Raw genomic sequence first — 26,027 nt, 5'->3', positions numbered from 1 at the left:
TTTATTGTCAGGTCATGCGATGGATTCAGAATTACGTATATTATTATTATATTAATAATATCCCAAAATATAAACTTTAAAGATTTAAAATTTGGAAATAAAAGTATTTTAATATTGGGGTCCAAAAGTTTTAAATAATGTTTTACTTGGCTTAAGGTCAGGCTTAACGATTCATCCTCTACGATTTAAAATAAATCTCCTAAAATCCATTTAAGATCTATTCAGGTTTCGTCAACCATAGAGAAAGAAAGCAGCAATCCCAAGAACGCTTATTGAGACTAAATCTTAGTGAGTGAGTGAAGGGCCGTGAAATATATTTGGGAGGGGTATTTCCCCAGATAAAACAGAATTGTTTAAAAATAATTCTGAGAATGCTCAACGAGATTGTACCCGATTCTGTATCAAAATCTGTGGAAGGGGGCTTCCCTGGACCAGACAGACATCTTTTCTTTAAATGTTGAAGTATTTAGTAGAATAAAACACACCCTGGGCGCGCTTGGGTTTACCCGGGAAATGACATGAAATTATTCTAAAACTTCGATTGGTTGTTGAAGGGAGGGATAAGATAATCTTTTGTCATCAGATAAAAACATGAAACTATTTTACATAGGGATGATATCCCTGAGTTTTTCACACTTAAACACACTTAAAATAGAATCAAAACCAAGTGTTCAATGCAATGATTATAATGATCACCCGTGATGCAAAGAATAGAACCGAATGTCATATTAGGATGCGTACCGAATGTCACAGGAAATGTGTTAGTAAATTGATAAAAATCGGGGTAAATTTCATAAAATCAACAACAAAAGCATAGCGAGATGACTCATAGATACACTTCGTGTTTAAAAAACGAAAGTATCCTGAGCCTTTGAGTTAGTTTCGGTCAGATTAACTCGTTAAATTTAAGTCAAAAGCGGATGTTTTGTTTTTGGTTGATTTAATTTCATAGCTTTTTAAATGAAATGATCCGAAACGAGAAACGTTTTTTTACAAATCCGTTAGTTTTTAAGATTGATTGAAAATATTGACAGGTAAAGACAAGTCGAATTATTGGTACTCCCGTATGTATATGTACCAAGGAAAATACTGATTGGGGTTAGACTTTCCGGTTGAACTGAGAATATTTAGATGTATTACGAGTTCGGGGACTGTCTGTGTTAGCCATTCCTTTACACAACTTAATGTAACGTAGGCTAACAAATTTAGCTACCTCCATATTGGTACACACACTTCTGAAGCGCCGAATAATTAAAGGCGATATTTGGCGCATCATGCTAAGCGTTTGGAATACGCTTGCGACCGCACCTCTGATTGCCCTGCTTAGGCTCGCAAGTTTGAATCCTGATGGGGATAATTATATGCTGGAGAATCGCTAGACTCCTCACAGTCCTGGGGTTGTTCAGGTACTCATTGATCAGCACAGTTTTCTCGACATGGACGAGTAGCCGAATGAGAGAGCGTGGCTCACTATGAGTAAGCCGTCTTATATATGATACCTCCCCATGGAAAATATGGAATTTCCATCATGAATTGAGAGTTTGATCGGACTTGGGCTTTTAAACCAAGATCTTTAATCTGCGACTCTAACCTAGACAGATCAAAAGCTTTGGAATTCTTTTTGCGGAGTTGAAAAGATTGGGGAACCATTGAAAAGTAGGGTTCTTCCAAGCTGAGGTAGTCCGTGCCTAGCAGATTTTTATCTAGAGTCGTGCTCTGGTCAAAAATATGAAAAAAAAGTACTCACAGCTGTGTCCTTATCCGTCGCTTTTAACTCAAATTCAGTGATGGTTTTCCTGACCCCCTCCTGTACTCTGATTCCTTTGTTTTGTAAAACTGGGAGAGAATTGTCGACAGGAAGAACAGTGATGAAAAACTCCTGGAAAACCTGAAAAGAAAGATTTTATATGAATGATAAGTAGAAAATTCCAAATCATGAATGTGTCAGTAGCCCAGAGGTGGTCAAAGTTTTTGGACCGGGAGCCAACAATTTTTTCAAACCTAAACTGGCGGGTCATGTAAGTGTGACGTAAAGTGTTACATTTCACAAATTCATAATTTGCAGTGTTACAATAGCAAAGCAAACAATGAGCCTCGAGGCAAAACTACTAAATTTGATCGAAATCTCAACAAAACATCAAAATTTGGTTTTAGTTTGGCTGTGGAAGCATCATGCGGAGCGGGAATAAATTACCGAGCGGGCCGGATTTGGCACATGTCAGGACTAGCCAGAATATAACCATCCGAGCGGATAAATACCGATGCTGCTATGTTAGGCTTTATGTTTCCCAAGTTATGTAGAATCTCCGAAAACTACTGAACAAGTGAACCAATAATAGAGCCCTGGAGCGGACTAATCTATGTATGTGAATTAAATAGAAGGCTGCACGACAATAAATTGCACAAAAAAGATTTTCGAGCCCAAAGGCTAAGAGCGTCTTATTACAGGATTTCAAAACGAAGTTACTATCCAGGCATAACACAGTATAACTCTATAATAATTTTTTTCAAGGGTTTACATTAACTGATCGACACAATGTCACACATCCTGAATATTTATCACAATTGAAAGCACTTTACTATACAAGCAAAAACCAATTCCAGACACGCCAGGTTTCCTGAATAACATTGTGCGCGCTATTCAAAACAGAATTATATTTTAGTGTGACATTACAGCCTATTAAAATTCATATGACCCTTATTTAAGTAATGGTCGACTTTTTTAAATAAACTTTACAGAAATTGGGCTTTTAAAAAAGCTGTAAATTATCTCTTTTTGAATGTGAATATTGCTTTTCACAAAGATTTGATCGAGGTTCGAAGCTCTCACTAAAAACAAAATCAGTGCATCAGTAAGTGCGATGATTTTGCTTTGAATTTTAATAAAAACACTCACACCCCCATGCGACGTATCCACCCAAATCATGAAATTGACATAGCCAACCCACATCAACAACACAAGGAGAAGGGGCACTAACTGACGGCCAGCGATGCCCGCTATTATATCGCTGTGCGCAAAAATCGATACGTCCCGTAGTATGTGTACCAGGTTAGGGTTCATAATTTTATTCCGATTTTCCTTTTTCAGTTCTATTACAATTTCGGGGACCGTCTGTGTTAGCCAAGTGAATATCCCCCTCCCATTGGTTTCAGTCCCTTTACACAACTTGATGTAAAGTAGGAGACCGAAATTAGTTACCTCCATATTGGTACACATACTTTTGGAACGCCCAAAAATCTTTATCAGAGGTCATTCATAACACCGCAATGAGTCACAGATTGCAAAACTGACCGAGTTCGAGCGCGGTGGTCAAAAATGTTGTGTTTCTTATCAGCGTTCATTCACACCATACTGTTATAAAAAGCAGAAAACTTCATAACATTTTACAGTCATTATATAGGGTGTCCATAAAGTCTTGAAATTTTTTAAATTTGTAAAGGGGATTTATCGATACCATATATTGTTCTGGTTCTTACAGATGTATTGAATGAAGTAAAAATACTTGAACAACTACTGATTAAAAAAATAACAAACCTGGTTACGATATATTGAGAACTGACTTCAAAACAAAATTGAAATTGTAAAGGAACTTCATGGATACCCTGCAAAGTTATCAAGACGCTATAATCTATATGCCGGTCGTTGTAAAACTTTGGTTTAGTTGGGTCAAGAGTCCTAGCTATAACGTGCCATTACAGCGGGTTACATTTCCGGCCACGTCAGGGGTAAATACAAATGTTCCACAAGATATTATATACAGAAGTCACCATAAAATCTGTATTTTTCGATTTTTTAACAGCAAACGGATAATCCTTTATTTTGGTACTTTTGGTCAGTAATGACCAATTGCTTAAACTTTGTTTGCAATTTTCGAACTTTTAACTAATTTGTAAATTTTCGTCCCGGTGTCATTTTCAGTTAATTAGTGAGTAATATTTTGGGCAAAATATTTGTTCAGAAAATCGAGATAAATCGCCCTGGACAAAGAAATAAACAAGATTTAACTAAAATACAATCCGGTAAAATCCGGCCTATTTCCGGTTTGACTCACTCCACTCATTTTTAACTACTAAGGGTGGTCAATTTTTTTGAGGGGGCGTAAAGCTAATTAAAGATGAAAATATTTGTTAGATTTGATCTTGCCCGCCGTATTTTGGATATTTAAATTTCAAACATTTTCGTTTACTTCATTATTTATGAGAAACTTGTTCGGAATAAAGGCAACAGACCGGCCTATAAAAATATAAGTTACCCCAAAGCAAGGTTTTAGTCTCCTAGTCCAAATCACACTCGACGCAAGGCTAAAGCAGTACTATGCCACAATTATAAATTGCTATAATAAATAAAAGCTGTTTCTAAAATTCGTCATCTTAGCTTCAAGTTTTGATTGATGGCTCGAGTAAATATTTGTTTTCACTGGACTGATCAGTTTCGGACTTAAGATAAAACGCCAATGACTTGGAAAAATGTTTTCACTAATTCCACTTTCCAACGAATAGTAAATAATATTAATGGTGGATTTATGTGAATTCGTGATTCTAAGTTTGTTTAAGATTGGACGAGATTTCGATATGTAGGTCAGCTCGCTCGAGTGAGTTTATCAACGCAGCATGGGTTCCTTTGCGCAAAACGCTAAATATTAGTAAATCGAGGATTATTTCTATAAATGGCCTAATGCACTGGGTTGGCATCGCCGAAATGAAAATCAAATATTTCATTTCGGCGATGCCAACCCATAGATGATTGCTGACACAGAGTCTTTCTCAGAAGGAGTATTTAAAATGATTATATGAAGAACGATGAATATAAGCAAACCGAGTGTTATTTCAATAAATTGGGCTAAAAATTGACTCGACAATGTTGAAACTAAAGGACTCCCTGCTTTCAAAATGGCAGCGCCTTGCGTTTAAGTGAGCATTGCTCGGGATAGCGGTGAAACAAAATTATAAAAATGTTACAATGCAAATTGAAAAGTTTAGGTCGTTTTCATAATGAATCTTTAATAAATGACTAGAAGTTTCTAAAGTAGTTACATTTTGATTTTTCGAAATGTGGAGTGTGCGTTGCTTCAGAGGCCAAAATGTATCCCGAAACCGGAACTTTTCACCGTCTTCCGATGGCTGAATTAGATTTTATGAGCCATTGTGCGGGAATGTATATTACGAACGAAAAACGAATAAACATCGCTTTCGCGACGATAAGTGAACGACGTTTCTCTTCAATAGAACTAAAGATGACAATTTTATGACTCGTAAGTATTGTTACGACACAATAAAACTCTTTTTAATCCTATTGTTTATTGTGTTGCAATAAACACGTTGCTTCAATCGTAACAATGTAATCGTTCAAGTGTAAATGATTAATCGTTAAATTGTCATCTGACCTGACAACAATGCGAGTTACAAAAACCGTTAATAATAAGTTGTCACTTCTGTTAGATTTTTATGGTCAGGTATTTACTGGAATTAGCTGACGACTAACCTTACGATTAGTCGACGCGACTGGGATATAATTTTTCTCATTTATTCCGGAAAAGGAAAGCCGATAATACGGCTTAGTAATATGGCGAGCCACAGCCAGCCCTTGTACGGTTGCCAGTCCAGGAAATAATCATTTCACCACTTTATTGATTCATAGTCATGGTATTAGATGGTGGTGGAGGCCATTAACGACCAATAGTTGCGTTGCGAGAACCACATTGCGACGTCGGGGAATCCGGTAATCCTCTCTCACATAATTATCCTCCGCGGGATTCGAACCCGCTTATCCACGAAGGGTGTTAAAGTTCCCGTATTCCCAACGCATACCGCGATGCGCAACACTCGACGGGTGGAATCTTGGAGTGGCTAATTTTCGAAAATTGAAAAGGGAGGGGGGAGGGATATAATGGGGGTCTGAGCGAAGCTGTGACTTGCCGGGATAATCGAGTCCCGTATTTCGTATTCCTAACGTGCACCACTGGGCGCCAACTGACGACAGAACGAGACGTGAAGTTACTACATATTTCAAAGAAATTGGAGTAGGCCCTTCCAGTTTTCATTATTTCTCTTATATGTTGACATACAGTATACTTGTGATTAAACCCTCATTCATAACATAAGTTGACATTTTTTAGAGATATTTAAAACACAAGGAAAACAATAGAGCACATTGTGGTATATATGAAACCGTCCAATCAATTTTGGGGTTGGAGTCGAGTAGTCGGCGTGACGGGGTAATCGAATCTCATAGGGGCGCCGATGATTATTTGACCAGACGGCGAGTGCGTGTTGTATTGTGTTACAAAGACGAATTTTAAATTTTACAAAAGTAAAGAAATTTTCTCGATTAATATTTGCATATCTGTTCAAATAAGATTAAGTTCAATAAAATATCGTTGCGGTCTTATCAAACGAGTGAATACATTTTATGAAGACGGAATATTACCGGTATTGCAAATAACTTTGCAGAACTGAACTGTGCAAGCAAGGGCAATGAGTAATAATATTGTTGTTACGCTATCGAATTCGTGGTCGAGATGGCTTAGCGACTACAGCTCTGGACTTATCCACGCTGATACCGCAGATTGAATTCGAATCTTTTCTCAAAGTCCCACCTGGAGTTATGAAAATGTTACATGCCTACAGCTCTATTCTGAGAAAAGTTATAGGAAAAATTATTTATATAGTAATGTGTTATATATATATAATAAGGCGACACATGAGATAAATATAATTCGAGAAAAAGTGTCAAAATCTGAAAAAATTCCACAAAATGGAATCGCTTTGTTCTTAGACTACAATCAAACTCATTGATCTTGTTAAAACTTTTAATTTTATTTAAATTCTTCGCATTGCTCATAACCGCAGTAGATTCTAATTTATGGCCTCTGATGCGAGTCGAATTATCGAAACTAAAAATATACCGCAATAAACAGTTAAAACAATTTTTCCAAATTTTGTAGAGATCGGAATCCTCCACCACAACTAAGAATCTAGCAGTAATCTACTTATCACAACATTATTTAGTTTCAAATTTCATAATATTCAGTGCTCTCAGTTACTCACCAGGAAGAAAGGCAATACAAAACGTAAGAAACTCATGTTGCACAGTGGATCAGTTGGTTGTATATCCAAGTAATATTACGTCATTGCCCTACTATACGTATATGACACCCAAAATATCGAGGTAACATATAGTAACCAATGTCAATGCTCATAGGCTTAAGGCCTATCATCTGACATGTTGCCAACCCTTGAAAGGTTCCATGACATTAAAATAGTTAAATCTGGTTCAGAAAAAATTGAAGTGGTTATTTTTTCCAGTCATAAAACGACATTGCATATACAAATGTGCTTTAACAATATGTCTCCCTATACGCCTTGATTGAACCAAATGAATATATATACTAATTCAATTCTGTGTTAAAAATAAACTTAAACAAGTAAAAAGTTAACTATATAATCATACGCTATCTGATCCAACTTTTTTGTCATCGCCGAACAAACCAAAAATTGAAAAAAAAAATATTCCAAGAAATTTGTATGAAAATAAAATACTTAGTTGTTGGGCATATTATTAACAATGATGCGCTTTTGCATTTCTTTACAAATTTATTAAATTTTCCAAGATAGAGTGCACTTTTAGTTATATATATATCATACTTTTATCAAACAACTCTCTTTGCCCTTTCCTTCGCTAGGTCCACATACGCTGCGCCATGGCCAACTTATCCCAATATTTCAAGTATGTGGTCCACCGGCTGCAGCGTATAACCTAATTAATTTATGACCAACTGGTAGCAAAGTGTTTAATCACTACACATTGCGTCTTATAATTTACAATTTTACAACACATTTTAACAGACAGGACTGTGTATTCGAAAAACTCAAAAGTGCACTTATATGGCTGTGATTACTTCGGAATTTTGACAACTCAATTTTTTAGATTCAAGAAATTACGAATTTCTAATCTCAATAGCTCCTGACTGTACAGTCCTTCCTAACATTCGAGTATCGTTCGCTAATGAAGTAGGTCGTCAAGGCGCACTCAAGAATTTACCCGTTTTCCAAATTATACCGCCGGAGTAGCCTATAGCGGTAAACTTAATATAATCTTTGAAACAGGCCGTTTATTGTAAAACAACACAATACTAAACGTGCATAAGTCCACACTTTTGCAAAATCGACATGAGCTTTTTAAAATTATTTCCTGTAAAGCGTTGCATTAGGTATTGGAATGTGAGCGCAAGCAACCCACGTGCGCTATGAGAACCAGCAATGGCGCATCCCTTTATATATTGCGACGTTTTCAGTTTTACGAGAGAAAGTGGTATGAAACGTAACCCACCAAAATCTACTCAGCACAGCGCACCAAGCATGGTACAGGATGAATGGGAAACTCGAAGCTAATATATTAAAAAAAGAGCTTGTTTATATATAGGCAGGGATATTTCGGGTGTACTGGGGACGAGCTTCAGCCTTTATATTTCTCGTCAACATTTATGAGCGATTTGCCTATTATTTAACGTGGCATGATGAAGGATGTTAAAACATAATTGTGACGTAATTATGGTCCACAAAGCGTACAGTTGCCAGATTTACCTGTGTTATATTTTTTGCTTTCAAGTTCATTTGAATAATATAGAGATCCAATACGTACAATGAACATATCTAAAATAAATTACGCAGGTAGCTTTGATTTCAACCAATTTTAAAATTCAAAAAGTATGAGACTGTTACTGGCGAAAGTACTATCTCATTTCATCGTACCGTAACGTTTGGCAACACTTCAACATGCTTTCAAAGCTTACCGGCATTTATGCTGGGCAGAATTGTACGGGATATCCGCGTTACAGCTAGCTTTTCAGAACGCTACCGTTAACTGCTTAAAGAGGAACAACAGGAGTTTCAGGTGAGTTATTTAATTATATATTATCTTAATTTAGTTTTACAGAAATAGCTGAATAGGGTAGAATCCAACCCATTCGATCTTGTGTATGTACAAGGAGCGTGGTGACATTCTCGTAACTGCTTGTACGAGGTCGGTTCCCACATTATCTGCGCCAATGTATCTGAATTCTTACTGGTTTGCAATTCCAATAATCATGCGTGTACCGGTAAGATAAGTGGTAAGCAGAGGTTCGTCATTTACTTTCTTACAGTGTTTATTTAAATACGACAATTTCTATCTTTCCTACCTTATGTTTTCATGACAAACAGACTCGCCAAATAAAAGCAGTGAGTTATGAAAATATGTAATCCGCAAAATGAGTCCAAAATATTGCGTTATCTTAGCAAACCACATTGTCATTATAAATTCCAGGTTTGGTTTAACCACCCAAAATAATGTGGTTTCTGTTGTATATACAAAATCAATTTTAAAGGTCGTATGTTTCGATAAAACTTCATATTGAGGTCCAGATGACAAATGATTGTGATTTTAAAGCTGTTTATATGAACGGTACCAAAAATTTGGGTGCCGTCCGCATAGTATTTTTATGAAGTCGATTCAATAGGAGTCAGCCTTCCTTTTATTATTTGCTAGAACTAATATCACCTATCCTAATAAAAAAGATACCTCTGGACTATCATATTTAACTAAATCCAAGCACCATGCTCATATCAAATGTGGCACTTGTGGTCTTTTACCACTTGTAACTCGCATTAGGTAATAACGAATTAATAATAAGATAAATAAGGACTCCTTAAAATTCCATTATAAAATAAATGAAATGACGAAAGTCTCAATAAAATAATATATCGAAATATTTTGATTTTAGGGATACCAAACACCATTACTTATATGGAAGCTCTTCGCAGAACATGAGTTACGCTGAAACTAATATATTACAAGTTGAAATTGGTATATACGCTGCTATGCCAGTGGTTTCGAACCGGGTTAGGCAAAACCCTATATATATATATAGGGTTGTATATATATATATATATGTATGTATGTCGTTACAATATATTCTAATGCCTATTAGGTTAGCCACTATTAATAATTAAACTTCTTTTATTTTATCTATATATTTACTATAAAATCTATACCATAAGAAGAAATTAAATTCCAGGGTCCCTCGAGACCTTGGAATGTTGAATGGGGTTCTGGGCTTCCGGCCGACTAAAAAGATTGAAAATCTCTGTACTATGTACTAGAAGTATATTACGGCCCCCAATAAATCACGCGTGATAGCAAGAACAAACATTCGTTATTCAAAACGACAGGTAGATTACAGAGAGGTGAGATCTCGAAGATTGGCACAAATTACTGGTTAAAACAAATACTTTTGGTTGCCAGACAAAAATTTCAAACTTGCGCTTGCTATATCATCAAAAATGCATATTTGGAATGACCTCAGTCCTCAGAATAGCACGTATTCAAGCGCATTTTTACTGTAATGACTCTAATTATTAAACCCCTTTTTTATCCGAAACTTCTTTCGATCGAAGCAAGGCCGTATACAAGCGACGACTTATATCTAACGATACCCAGGCAAGAATATTTTATGATATTTTTTAGCATGACCTACTCAATTAAATTCACCGTGGGTGAAACGGCGGGCATGGTATTTGGGCTCTAGTATAACCTGTAGCTTATACCGAACGCTTTAACCGATATGCGATCGTCACCACGTATATACATAAGTTTATATTTATGTTGCTGCCACTATCCCGTCAAATTCGACAACGGACGTTTTAAATTGAAATTGCAATATTTTCAATTATTTAAAATTGCATTGAGAGTAAATTATATATATGAAGTTTTAAGCAAGTTTGGTTACTTGTATTTTCTGGATAGCAAACTTTAAAAAAAAAATAAACGTTTCGGCACAGAAATCTGATTCTTCAGGTCAAATAGCTAAAATAGAAAACGGGATTTGAAACCTTCAGACAAGAGGATTAGTGCACGAGACAGTCTCGGCTCATTAAATGTGGCAACAAGGGTGCTTCGGGTCTATGCAATTGCAAGTGTATTGGGTTACACTGTAAATAATATACCATGACGTTAACTTCTAAATCTGATGAAATATGTTGCGCCAGGAATTTAACGGGTTGTCAATCATTATGCATGGAGCTTCCGATGCATGCTATAATGGTTATGGCAAATGGCCCGAGAAAAAATTTGTTCAAGGAAAAAACATAGCTAGAAAACTGAATAAACATGAATAAACATGTGGGACCTGTAACAAATCAGCTCCTGCATTTAGGTCTTATGGATATTATGTTTAGAAAATTAGCGAGTATATTAAAGCCCGTTCTTTATGTCATAGTCTAATCCATGTTACATGAGCAGGACTTCGTTTGCGCATATCAAAATCGCGGGTGAAATAATTAGGAAGCCAAGAATCATTTTTGCTGAGCACTCCTCGACACCGACTGGCGCGATCACGCGAGATATCAGCGAGGCGTTATTTATCGATATTTTTATATGGCAGCACGGGCAATGTGTACGCGCCACCGTTACATCGTGTTCTGTTCGCAGTTATCAGTAATTTATTTTGCACATACCGGAATTACGATATAATATAAAAACAGTAAAGTAAAAAATAAAATAATGTATTTCGGCGTGAAGGGAGACGCGATAGTTATCAGTAATTTATTTTGCACATACCGGAATTACGATATAATATAAAAACAGTAAAGTAAAAAATAAAATAATGTATTTCGGCGTGAAGGGAGACGCGATAAACCAGTCTTGGTTATCGAGCAGCGTCACCTTTGAGGGAGTCTAACATATGATCATAAGAAGGAAAACAAGGAAAGGAAGCTGAATAATATTTAATAACAGAAGTCAGCCTTTTAGGTAGGTTTAAGCGGCCTGGTTGAATGCAGAAGTTGAATGTAAGCGATAACCCGATGTTTTGCCAAAAAATGACTGTCATTTCCGTTTTGTTTTACCATTTTGTTGTTACTAGTTTAAATATCAGTTAAATACAGTACAATGGGTAAAGCCGCTAATTCAGTACCAAATTCGCATCGAAAAAAATTTTTACTCGGACATCCGCTTGATGGATGATGACATCATTTACATTCCGCAGTACCGACGATTATTGACCGTAAACAACCGACACGTGCCATCTCATTACATCCATTTCGTTACGACCTAATTTGAAACTTATCCAAGCGACTAAGTATACATGGTAGTAGTTCGCGATTCTTAACAAATTTTGTAAACATTAAAAGCAGTCAAATTATGAAGAGTAATAAATTTATTTCGTAAACTTAGTCCAGGAAGGCAGATTTGATAATATATACTGAGAAAAGTATGAAGCACGGAAATTGCGCAATTTGGCTCTCAAAGCAATAAACGGTTAAACAGAATTTTACTAGAAGCCCAGTCTTGGGAAACGTTCATTTTATTCCGGTTACAAGAAGCAATGATCTTATGTTTGCCATGTAAATAAAACCACTATTGCGCGCTTATCAACGATGTGTGACATTTGACGCCTTTTTGTTTTGCCAAATTACCAGGTTGTGTCGTTCATAGAAGTATCGACACAGAACCGACATATGGGTCATGGTAATTACTAAAAGTGAAAAGTCAAGATACGGGTGCCTTGACCTCTGAGCCTGATCCCTATTTCACCCCTTTGGCCCCATTAGATTAAACGCGGGAAACAAGCTTCCTTTAAACAGCGAACCTCGTTCATCTGTGTTTTTAACAAACAATTTCCAACGGTGTGACTATTTTATTCATATAGCCTATCGTTTTTCCCCGAACAAAATATTCACTAGGTATTTTATTGAGTATACGGGTCAAGAGCTAGTCTGTTTTAATGCCATAGGGCGGTGTACTGGAATAACTTTGTAATTCACGGAAAAGTCATAATCTTAGGACTAGTAGACACATGTCCAAGGTTACCCCCAGTCTAACTGGATTTTGAAAAATGCAAATGTGTTCTTGCAAGCTTAGACTGTTAATAATATCTGGGTTATATGTTAAGGGACGTTACTGACAAGGCAATATTAGCCATCATAAACATAGGCAATTTCAATTTCTGAAATACTAAAATTCTTATTTTTTTTTCATTAGCCCATTTAAAATTGAAATCAAGCACAAAGGATTCCATAATGGGCGCACCTGATCTCCATTAACCTTAATCATTCAACACATGACTGATCAAAGTTCCGAAGTTCAGGAAATACAAACACGAAAACGTCGCGATACTGCTGACACTACAAAAAACGTAAGATTTCATGACAACCCTCTGTAATATGTTTTTATGAATAATTTAAAAATAGCTTATCTCCATACTGAGCGACTACCACAATAAAACATATTTGAAAGTTTAAAAAATTTATTCACATTTTTTTGCGGACACTATCAAAAACGCAAAACTATATGAAAAATCTGGGCCAGATCTTTTATCATGATATAATAAGTCTACAATACCTTTAAAACTTTGAAGATTCATCTCAAATTATAACAGCATTTCAGATTATCAATTTTATGGCGTTCGCGACTGTGGCTTTAATCTGTTGTCTGGTAATAATCTTTGTCTATAGATGTGGTCACGAAATAAGCGATAATTTAGACTCGGTTTGAAAGCCTTATTGTATTATTAGTATAATATATGTTGTAAAATTGTATGCAGACCGCAAATTTCCGCAAAATTTAGGGTCTGCTGCATACCATATTGAGAATAAAATATAAATGCTATATTTATCATATTTTTAAAGACCAGAATGTTAAAGCCTTTTCATTTATGTGGATAAGGTGGATTTATCACACCGCATATTCGATGCACAATTAACCAATTTCTTGTATAAAAGAGGTTGGAATTACTATCAAAAAAACATAAAATCGGATCAAGATTTTCCATGCTCAATTGCATGTGTTGTTTGTGTAATTTTTCAAAAACATATCTAATATTCTTGTTAAATTTCAGCGCTCAAACTTTTTCCTAGTGCGGTCGAGTTTAACAAATAACCCTTGTATATTTCAATCCTTCTGCGGTTTGGTTTTGACTTTGGTGATTGGCACAGACGCGTGTAATCCCCATAAAGTGTGAGGGATTGGAAACGTCCGAGATGTTGAAAGATATAGACAGGTTATTGCCAAGTTCGTGACTGTAAGTTGTACTTAAATAACATGGATTTGTGTTACGAATGAGGCGAATCACGTGAGCAATGAATTTTGGACTTTCTACTAAAGGGAAGGAAAACAAGGTTGGTGCGCATGTACTTGCTAGGAATGGTTCCATTACATTTGAACCCACGTACATTTGAACCCATGACAATTGCACCTGTATGCTATTGCACCTGTGGAATTTTTTTTGTTTCACGGATAGTTAAATCATACTAACCCTAACCCATGGGTTTTAGCACCCGCATATAGATTGAACCCGTGGATATACGCATGGGTTCAAATGTACGTGGGTTCAAATGTACGGTCACCGCTAGGAATAATTCTGTAGCAAAACCTTCCTGTGATTCTTGATAGTTATTCACACTATAATAATCGAAAGTGTTGTGTTTTCAAGATGTTTATGGTTATTGATCACATATTACGAACTATTAGGTGGTTCTCAACTTTTTAAGCTCATCTTTGTCAAGTCTCGCGCCCACCTCAAAAATAAATAGCTAACAATAAGCTACAAATAACAGTTAGTAAGTCGAAAGTATGCTTCATTCGAAAAAACACGTTGAAAATACGTGGATGGAACGTAAATACCCCAAATACGGAGGGCAAGATCAAATCTAACAAGTATTTCTATTTTTAATTAGCTTCATGCCCTTCAGAAAATTGTCTATAGAGTGTTGTAAAAATCTGGCATCTTACTTTCATATATCCTATTCTGTAGGATTTGTCTGACCACAGTAAGACTTTCTCAAATGTTTTCGTACATCTGCCAGTCCCTGTCCGATTGACAACTTAGACATCTTATTCATTTAAAGGGAGTTCACTCTTTGTAAAAGTAGCAAACACCCACAGAAAATAATTTACTACAGGACAGTTTGGAATAGGTATTCTATACGTTGATTCTTCTTAGACCTTCTTTGCACTCAACTATAAGTTATGTACAATGAGGTTCTAATACTGCAGAGAAAAAGTAAAAACGTATTGCGAAGATCTCCTAATGCGGAAACCAGTACTTTTCACATTTCTGCCACTGGACAATCACGAAAAAAATACCCTTTTCTATTCTGACAGTGTGTAATCTATAAATGAAATAATGTTTGTTTTTCCAGTAACCGGGTTGAACTGTGATAACCTTTTTATAAGTGGAGTCAAAAAGTTAACGATGAAGATATTCTGTGTCCAAACCGATAAAATTTGTCGACAAAACGGAGAAATAACTATGGTGTCAGAACGGACCTAAGGTGTGAATAAGTACGCGGCCACTATTAAATTTCAGGCAAATAGAATGGCTCTATTTCCCGCAGTTTGATGGCGCTCTCGTAAGATATTTTACGTTTGACCAAATATTCCCCCAAGGAGACTAGAATACGTGAAATGAAATTACTGTATTACGCAGTCGGGTCAAAATAAATAAACATTGTTAGTCCAATTACGTTAATTAGCAAAATTGTGATAATAATATACTTTATCAATTGACCTGTGGGTGTATGGTTTTATTGCAGTATAATAGTGTCGGGAATAGTTTTGATTTGCAAACTAGTCGTTAGTAAATGAAATTAGATCATATTTGCCGCATTAGAATAATTCACTGTGAAAGTATAAACAGGCTAGTGAAAACCTATAAGTATGACTTGTGGTAAGATCAATATAGATCACGTAAAAATTTAGCAATGTGAGTTTAGAATTCAATGCAGCCTAATACTCCCTAATCTTGCTTGTCCAATGCTTGGTTTAGACAAATTCATAACGTAAATGATTATTTCCACATAAAGCAAGGGCGTCGGAAGATTAATCACTATGAGTTGATTGAGAACACAAAAAGCTATTGTTTGATGTTATAATAACGTATCAATTATCTCATAATAGAGCTATCAAGATATCATTAGCCACCGCAGAACACACATCCACAACTTCAAAGCGGCTTAAAGAGGGGAAAAGTAAAATTATTTGACCATCTAAGTAGAATTTTAAATCCTCCGTATCTTTCCTAAGTTGTGTTAATTTATTATAGAATACTAATTTGAGGTTTTGTGGAACTACGGGCTGATAAAGCCAAACTGAGACTGACTATAACTGTTTCAAATCTTGAATAAACGCAAAATTCCGGTGAATTTGACGCGTTTCTCAAAGTTTGCCGAGCATACTTGAATGTAAACATCAGCACACCACTTCTGTCGGTTCTTATCGGGTGCTCTGTTTGCAGAATAACTAGCTATAAAACAAAGCCGACACAGACAGGCCACACATCGAGTCTTTATTCCTTGTCTTTACTAACCCCAAACTAATTAATGTATTGAACAAACTATTTTGATTGGAAGCTTGTTCACTAACCTTTTATAAGCCAGTGGTTTCTTTGTTTTTACAAAACAAGTATTTGGGCCACCCAACATTACAGAACGTTTGTATTACAACTTCGTTCTCTGAAAATTTTTGATTCAACTATACTTGTTGGTCAATTTTTAGGGCCAGCAAAATTATTTATGCTACTTATTTTCGAATACACTGAAAATACGGGCTTATCAGGGGTAAAATAGCATGAAATTCTCAAATTCCGATCGGGATTTTTATGGTTTCAAAATATTCAGTCATAGTTTAAAACAGCAATCCGTTATATAGAGACATCTCGAAAAATTTTCAAAATTTAATTTATCTAGCAGAATCGTATAAGCCGTCGCTATCCAGTGTGATTAGTTTTTAAAATATTTTGATTTCGATTATTTTGAATGTATCGTCAAGATTAAAGGGAATGATGAACGATATACGTTTAAAATATTGCGAGAAATTCGTGGTCATACACATTGTAAAACGTAGGGAAAACCTATTCGAGGTTATTTATTTTTCTCTAATTGTAGAGGAAACCTGGCATAGTGGGTATTTTCAATACGTTTCGGTCAACTTCAAAGAATTAAATTAATCTATCCATAGGTAGTTATTCAACCGGGTATTATTGCGACTCAATAGAAAAGTATTTAGGCATGACTTAGGCTTAAAGTCGGATTAGATTGAGGACAGATACTTCCCGTCAACACTGGCTGTATTTGAATAGAATGAAGATGAAAGGAAACCGAAATTCATAGATATATTGGAAAATTCTATTAGGGGGATGAAATAGTAGTAATACCAACGTTTTAAGATTTTATTGATTCGATGGGGTGCAGAAAAATTATTTGTTTTCAATGTGAATAATATTGAATAATCGAAAAATGAAAAATATTTTTATGAGAAAACCAAATATATCAATAAACTTAATTATATATATTTAAACAATACTTGAATAGAGAAGTGACAACGCCACCTTCGAAATCCCTTTGTTATAGAGCTAAATGTTCAAAACACATATTGGCAAGACAAGTTTTTCATCAATTGATTGAAATAGCCATATAGCAAGATGACATAGGATTAAGTGAACGTAGTAAAATTTTATCAAAATAAGGTCGAATAAACGAAAATCTCACACAATCATCGACCGATTGTTATATCACAGAACATAAGTATACCCATAATACATCTATAGACGACGATTTAATTTAAAATAAATAACAATGTATTGTTATCTAATAATATAAAAGTCGCCTTAGGACACCTGGCCAATAAATGTTTGCTGAAAAGATCAAAAGTGACAAAAGTAAACTCACACAAGGCCAACACCTGTTCGTCAATGCTGGCCTATAGGCTATATCACAGAAATAAGAAACTTTGCACGCGAGATTACAATTGAACAGTGTCGAAATAGATTCTTATAGAAATGTGAATATAATTATACATAAAATATATTTAATTCCGATTCAAATAAATTTTAATATTGTCCTGGAACCGTCTGATCGGTCGAAACGTAGCTGATATAAATTCATTTGTTAACAGAAAAGACCTCTTAAACACTTTTTTACTTAAATTTTAGTTGAAATTTTATTGGTATCGCCTTGGACTGGTAATAGTTAAAAACGACATGAAGGAATTGGGCTTATTGTCCATTATAACTGTAATATTCACTCCCATTATATTGCATTCTACGTACTTCAACAATGAATGCAAAAAAATTACCACCAAATTTTATCCAAAGAGTCCAAAGATATTGCCAAAATCTCACTTAGCGGTGACAAATGAACGTGATTTAACGTTAATGGCAATATGATATGTTTACGTTAGAGATAATGAGATACAAATAGTTTCCGGAGATTTAAAACAACTGGCTTTCACTGACAATGCTAATAACTGCTGGTCTACCTAAGGCTATTGTAAGACTTTCTATATTTGATCTGATGAAATACTTTATTTTCTACAGGAGCTATCTACATTTGCACTTACAAGCTAAGAGTGAGGATAAAACCTTCCGGACAACTGGAATAGAATGAGAATTTCAAGAAAAGGGTTTGTGTTTCATTGTCGCCTATATTTTTGAATTCAAGGTCTATTTTAAAATATAAAACACTGGAAGTCTAATTGTCTTGAAAATAACTCTGAGCAAATTATTGCATCAATCGTGTCGTGTTGACATATATATAGAGAACACCAAAACTATTTAGCAATACTTTGTTAGACAAATTATTCAATTATCTTGTGAATTATTTTCATATATAAACTCTGTCTCACCAAACTAAATTTTGATTAATTGTATCATATGTTACGGTAAAATAATCTATTTTGGTTGGAGACCTTAAAAAACTGCCAGTCGTTTATAATTGCGTATAGAGATATTTCACTCATAATTACAAATGATACTTATGTTGACTATATTCAAATATAACATAACAGTACAAAATTCTTATTCCTAAATCTGATAAACACTGTGAAATAAGCATACTATAATTGCTAATAACTTCAGTCGGGGCCCTATTGTTGGATGCCTATCCAAAGCTACAAAATGTTATCAAATCTTGTGTAGAACATTTTAAACTAAAAAAATACGTGCACATCTACAACAAAAGTTACTGCGCAAAGTCACACAAGTATCACTATACCTCCAATTCATACAACTTGAATATAACTCTGTAATCCAAAAATTTTATTATTTTAAATCAGACTTAAATACCGTTAGATTTCTCAGAAACAGTCTTTATTTTCCGCATCGTTCACAACGTAGTAAATATTTCGTATAAAAATGATTGATTTGAACCGGTTAAAATTCCAATGTTATTCTCCTATTTATGTTGTGTATCATATATGACGAAAATATGTACAATACCTCAGTTAATGATGATTAATGATAACGGCGTGGGTGGCAGAGTATACAAACTCATAAACAGGCAACACTTGAGGAATAGCGATTCCAAAACTGTTATTATCAGTTGGATACACATGACAAAATTGAAATTCAAACACATGGGTCGCTTCAAGGCTAGTTATTTTGAGATTGGGATCCGATGCGGCTGTTGGCAGGCAAATTTATTATAAACGATTATGAAAACTGACAAAACTTGAGAAATAGCGATTCAAAAATTGTTATTATCAGTTGAATACACATGGAATTTTCAAGAAAAAATCGTTGTAAACAAGTATTTTAAAATTGCAAAAATGGCTTATGGTAGTCAAATTCCATATATACAAATCGCAAAACTGAAAACGCTAAGATATCGATTCACAAATTAATTTTATTAGTTTAACTAGACGAAGGTAAACTTCGATAGGCAATTTCTTATTAAAGATCCCCAATAGAACCTGCCATTCAAGCTTAAATAACGAAAAGTTACATGACTGTTGGCAGTCAAATACCACTCTGAAACCGACCCATATAAACTTCTTGTCGATTGCTATTTGCTACGGCCCATTTGTATGGTTTTAGATTTGGACTTAAATTTTTGAAGCATCTGCCAATAGCGGTCAACGACAAGTGTATGAATGACAAACAATTACGCACTGGCGCCGAAAGTTAATCCTATTTACCGGATAGTTAACATAATTAAGGAAATCGTGATAAACTAACGTTCTGGGTGATTTCCAAATTAGGGGTAAAATAACAAATTTGAAATAATTGCTTGTTTTGAAATGTATTGTATTCCGACCACGGGTATTATCTGCGTGGGCTTCAGTGATAATCATGTCTGGTTCTAGATATAGTCCGGGGTTTGAGAATTCCGCTATTGTACCTGTAAGGCATGAATGGGCCAATGTTATAAAAGTTTGAAACGTTATATCGTTCGCTTGCTACCATGCAGTTTTACCATGATTTTGCGTTTCGATTACACAGATCATTCCGACAACTTTCTATCAAAGTACACTAGTTAGACGTGATTTAATTCGCATGAGAGCTTGGCCACAAGTATCTAAACGTTCAAAAATGCTATTCACGAAAATTTGGTTTTCTGCTCTGATAATCCACGGTTATTGCTAGTTACCTAGTTGAAATTCGAATTTCTCTTCCCTGGGGATTACTATCGGTACTGCCGAAGTATGTAAACCACCGGGACGTAGTATGTGTACCACGTTAGGCCCTAATTTTATTCCAATTTTCCTTATTTTAGTTCTATTACGAGGTCGGGGACTAGCCAAGTATCTCCCGTAGTATTTGTAACTGAAATTATGGCCTAACCCTATCCTGTCATACATACTATGTTCCGGTGCCGCCATCTTGGTTCACATACTTCGGGAGTACCCAACTATCCTTACAGACAGTTTTAAGTCTAAATATCCATGAAATAATAAAGTTTTATTACTTGGCTTTCGTTCAAGATAAACAAGTCCAAGTACCCAAGTGATGATAAATGAAACCCATATCGGCTTACACAAACAAAGCCTCGGTTTACAATAAGATTAAGATAACGGGTTCAGTAAACTTGAGATGGCTCTTTTGGAAACAAGTTTATTAATCCCATCCTTGAGTATTGGTATGCAATCGTGTCACATGCGTTTTCATGTTTATAATAGTTCAGAGCAAAGTTGAAGCGCTAACCGAAGTAAACTTGCGCAAGTCAGATATATAGAAATGAAACGCCGAACGACAAACTCACAATCGAAGTTTTAATTGAGCAAACCTCAAATCAAAAGCGCTAATGCCCAAAATTTACTGTTCCTAATATATTCTAATGAAATATCAAGTTTATATTATGACATTAATCACCACAGAGGAATATGGAAAAATCACTGTAAATTTATATAGAAGTTAAATTTGGCAATGCAAAATATTCGAAATAAACGCTGTTCGATTGATATTTACTGTTTTTCAGTGTCGAAATTTAAATGAAGTGTGATTTTTGTCCGATCACTAAATGTGAAATGTAATTTGTGTTTCAAAACAAACAATTATCAAATGAACCCATTTTGAAATATTTTTCAAATCAAGAATTAGTAGAGTTTTTTTGGCTTTATGCAAACCGGCCATGTTCCGGACAGCCTAGCATTTCCATCTATTACTTGCTGTGGTGACGACGTCATGGATGGCAACATATGATGAATTCCAATGAATTTGTCCAAATCTTTTACACACTCCTTTTGATGAACCATCTGATATACTCTATTAATATTAATACAAATCACTTCTAATACGGAAGCTTGAATGCTACGCTCGACACTGCTTCTACTTTGCCACCATTTATTTTTTAGCTACTATTTTAACGCATACCAAAGTGCTTTTGTCTATTGCTATCTTTGCTAAATCGGCCTCTTATCCAACCACTCAATGGTAATGGAAATAGAGATTAAAATCTGGACTTTGTTTGTAAAGAGAAGTGATGGTTACTTAATTAAGCTATTTGCTTGGCTGAATTTGCTGGTAGAGTCAATGCTTGCAGCCAATAGAATAACAAAGAAACATGGCCTTTTCCGCTCGTTCGAACTAAAATTTTTCTTTTTGTTGGCACAGTTAGGTATGAACCGAATGGAAATTAATATAAATTTCTTCAAAAGTGACTTGAGGTTTTGTCCAGACGAAGTGTTCATGTTCCTTCTAATCCCCCTCGACGCTCATTAATTGATACTTGATATTGGATTATCATTTGTTAATTGGCCTGAATTTTTTTTCTCTGTGGAACAAGAGTTTAGTTCAGGCATTTCAGAAATCTCGTTTCATCGGTCAATGATAATCGTTAGTCTGTCCCGCACTTTTTAACAATTAGTCCCATTTCAATCTACACCTACGATAATATTTACTTTGGAAAATACCCTTTGGTGAGGTAATAAATACGCCATTCGAAGGAATTCGAGTATAATGCAAAAAGGAGACAGTTTGGGTTCTTTGGGGTTGCACAAGTAAACAAAATATTTCTAATATAAACAATTTTACTCCATTCCATGGAATTAATAGACCAAAAAATATTTGGATTGAGATATTAGTTCAATCATCATTTGAACCAAACAATAATAAACAATGATGAAGTAGCTATCTAAGACTTTTCAGTCTGGAAATGTAGAAATTTTTACCATTCGAAATGAGAAAGATTGTGCAAATAACCAAAGTTGCAATTAGGTTTGTGCAGGCTGTTATTACGTTATTACATTTTGAAACTTTGCCTCCATGCGACTCAGTTTTTTAGTGCTGTGGAAATGAATAACCTAATCTAAGCAGCAACATCAATACTCTCAAAATATTTGTCTAAATCCTGACTCAATACAGAAATAGTCTGAGTGCTGCAGAAAGATTTGAAAGTAAACAATTACAGCCATCAACACGTAAAGTAAATAAACATCAACAACGGTGTATTATTTCTTGTTAATTACAAGTTCCACATATATTTTCAATACATTACATGCATTTACTACTTTACTTATTTTTTTTATGAAAGAGCTTGATTTCAACGTATTCGCTTATTTCCACTATCCTGCTCCTCTGGCGCTATGGGTTGCCTTGGACAAAACTATTTATGCAACACATTGACCAAAGTAACCGCACCGACTTACACGACCGCTATCTTGAGATTCCTAATGTAATGAGCCTGAGCTTCACTTTAGCATAATGTATGAAATTAATACTATCGCTATTTAATATGCTTATGAGCACATCTTCGTTCTTCGTTTAATTACACAGTTCTTAGAGAATGTCTCGCCTTATGCTACCAAATATGCTGGAGTCAGCATACGACATGATCGTCTACTGGGTTCCTATGATTGTCTGGTGAGCGTATTAATTTCTTGTCATAAACATTGTGGTTTTTGAGATCTACGGTATATGTTCACCTACCAAAATTTTCATTGCTACGTTTAATACGGAAATTCGCCAAAATCACTTTGTTAAGTAGGAACAAGCTATATGAAAGGGGTAAGAGCAAGCAACGGGGCTTGTTGGCATATGGTTCCATTAAACGAGTTGCGCTATAAGGTCAAACACATCTTATTTGTAAGAAATGTATTTGCTAAAGCAACGAATACCCTCAATATTTTACGGGTTGAACAAACATTGACTGTGTTTGAATATTTTTTCGATGTGCTTTTGACATAGATATAGATAATTTGTTATTTTAATACGTGCACATCTAGTGCACGATGATTTTGAAGGGTATCGGAAAAATAACTACCAGCCCCCATCACTATGCGTCATTTCACTACAGCATAGTAGGATAGGATTTACATATTTATCCCAGGGGAGAGGGAAGTCGAGAGGATGGCTTAATCATAAGGCAAACCACGGCCTCTCGTCAGGTTACCAGTTTATGTCGGCTATGGGATTAGTTGGCCAGTTATTTGTATTTGAAAGCATGGATGGTGGAGCAAGCCGTAACCGACCAGGGGTTACGTGAACCACCCTACGACGGCGAGAAGTCCAGCAATCCTCTCTCACACAACTTTTCTCGCATTGGATTCAGAGGTACGGTGCCGAGCGTATATCTAACGCCCAACAGGATGCGCCACACCGCCGATAAAACTTTTGTGCACTCGCCATGAACCTTCCTTGACAAGGTTTTGTGACCTCGCCCGTTCTATTTCCGATTAATCCTCCCAAACTAGCATATCACATCGGATTAAGACCACACATAATATAAACAACGATTCTGGTGGTCCACAGGGATTAAATTTTGAGGTCAGACAAGAATGACCTTAATAGGAAACGTATAGTGCTAAACCGAAGAAGTTGGTAATTCGCCAAACTAAAATTCTTTGCCGGTTTCGAGTATTAAACGGTAACGAAAAACTAACGATCATTATTGATTGTGAGGAAAAATTCAAATTGAGTTGTTTCCTTCGATCTTTTTTTAAAACACATCAGTAAATTATTTGTTTAACGGCTTCTAATTGAGTTGTTTTGGGCTTGAGCAAATATATATCAAATTATTCCAACCGTATAACAAACAATTCAATTTATGAATACGCATATTACTCTTTGTAGTAAAAAAATCGTTTGAGTAAAAGGCAATAATTCAATAAAATTTAAACTGGTGTGATATTTAGGACATGGAGTTTTAGGTTAGCTAAATTTAAATTTGCTATTATAAAGCAAGTTCACCTCTGTCGTTTTGACCGTGGTTGATAAGGATCTAATCCTCTCGAAATACATTACCGTACAATGTTATCTGAACCACAGGTAACAAAAGACGTCAACCGCATGTTAGAAAATACTCATCGCTCGGAATATTCGTTCACATTCGAAACTACAAATAGGTCGGTATTATATAACACACATATCTGATGTGTATCTATTTAGAAGAGGATTTAAATGCAGCATCGCACTGCTTGACCCAGTTTTAATGGCGGTTTCGAACAAAATAACTTCAGTTGGACTGGGCACAGTAAATTTTTTTTTACCGCATTAGTAAAAATAGAACTAGACCTAAACTTGATCAGAACTAGAAAAAACAAGTAAATTTTCATTCTGGCCAGAGCCCAAACAAGAAACTTAGCACCAACGGCTGCATAATCAAGACAAGAGATGATACTTGTTACACAAAAGGACGTCTGTTTCCTAGATTCCAGATACATGTTATTGACCATATCCTCATAGCCTGGCCACAATTAAATGTAATACCAATTCAGCGTATTCAAAGAGTCAATTCTCATAAATCCTATTTTTAATCTCCTTCCTTGTCCATAAACGCTGAAGCCCAGAGGAAACAGAATTAGCGATTTACTAGCTATCTCATTTCAACCACCTCGCGTTAGAGTAGATGCGCTTTCATTTTATGAACTTGTTCAAGGTCGATCGGCCTTTGTACTAAGTACTTACACTGGAAAGTTGCCAAATTAAATAACAAAGACACACAACTTCCAATACGTGCGAAATAAATATACGAATAACTAAATTTGGCCTATATTAAATACTTGCTATTTGGTAACATAACCGCAACTACTTACATAGATTAACTCAAGATATAAAAAATTTAGAACGTCGACAAGTGCGAAAATTCCTACAATTATATCATGTGAGGTTACCAAACCAGAAATGAATCAAAGAAATATTGATATTTTTAAAGAAAACTGTCTTAAGGTTTCAGAATCAAATTATCTAAACCAAATATCACGACGTAACTACAACTCGTTAAATTCAACAATACAATGCCTATTCCCCATAATATAAACTGCCAATTTCAAACTGCATTCACTTATCTTCTTGTGTGCTATAATACTGAAGCCACCGACACAGTTAGCTTTGTGCAGTCTCATTCGATGCCTCGCAAACCACAGTCATACTTTAATTTCGTTGTTTGTTATTTTTTTCTTTTTATCCAAAGTCGAAATTGATTTATATTCGCCAGTAACTGTTAAACTGCGGTAACAAATTGCCCTGTCCTATCTCTACGACGATCTAACTACATAATGACGCCAAATGTAATTTGCGACGCCTGTTTTTTGTCGTTTGTCTACGATTGTTTGCATTTCGTCTGCCTCTCTCGTTTTGTGATATTTACATTGTTGAACTATACGAGCATCACTGGCCATTTTTATTCGCTGTTAAGTTACGAAATATGTTATTTTGACTGTATATGTTGGACCATAATGTAGTGTGGGCTTACATTTTGTGTCAACGAAACCATGACATTTTGTTTTTCACTTCTATAAATTGTCGGTAAATTCTGAACTTCGCCTTTTCACAATATAT

General features: G+C 35.3%; 1 protein-coding gene across 2 annotated transcripts in view; it reads right to left on the bottom strand.

Moving 5' to 3' along the window:
- The window catches only part of LOC120347789 (extracellular matrix organizing protein FRAS1-like), a 185,096-nt gene that overhangs the window by 27,957 nt on the left and 131,112 nt on the right, over positions 1–26,027 (bottom strand). For both annotated transcript variants that reach the window (XM_039417879.2, XM_078118103.1), the window contains exon 48: positions 1,748–1,888. In XM_039417879.2, coding sequence (XP_039273813.2) covers positions 1,748–1,888 — 141 coding nt within the window. The remainder of the gene's footprint in view (positions 1–1,747; positions 1,889–26,027) is intronic.

The sequence above is a fragment of the Styela clava genome, chromosome 11 (assembly GCF_964204865.1).
Source record: "Styela clava chromosome 11, kaStyClav1.hap1.2, whole genome shotgun sequence".
NCBI classification, from domain to species: Eukaryota; Metazoa; Chordata; class Ascidiacea; order Stolidobranchia; family Styelidae; genus Styela; species Styela clava.
Note: the sequence above shows the minus strand (reverse complement) of the source record. Positions and strands in the feature narration are given on the sequence as shown.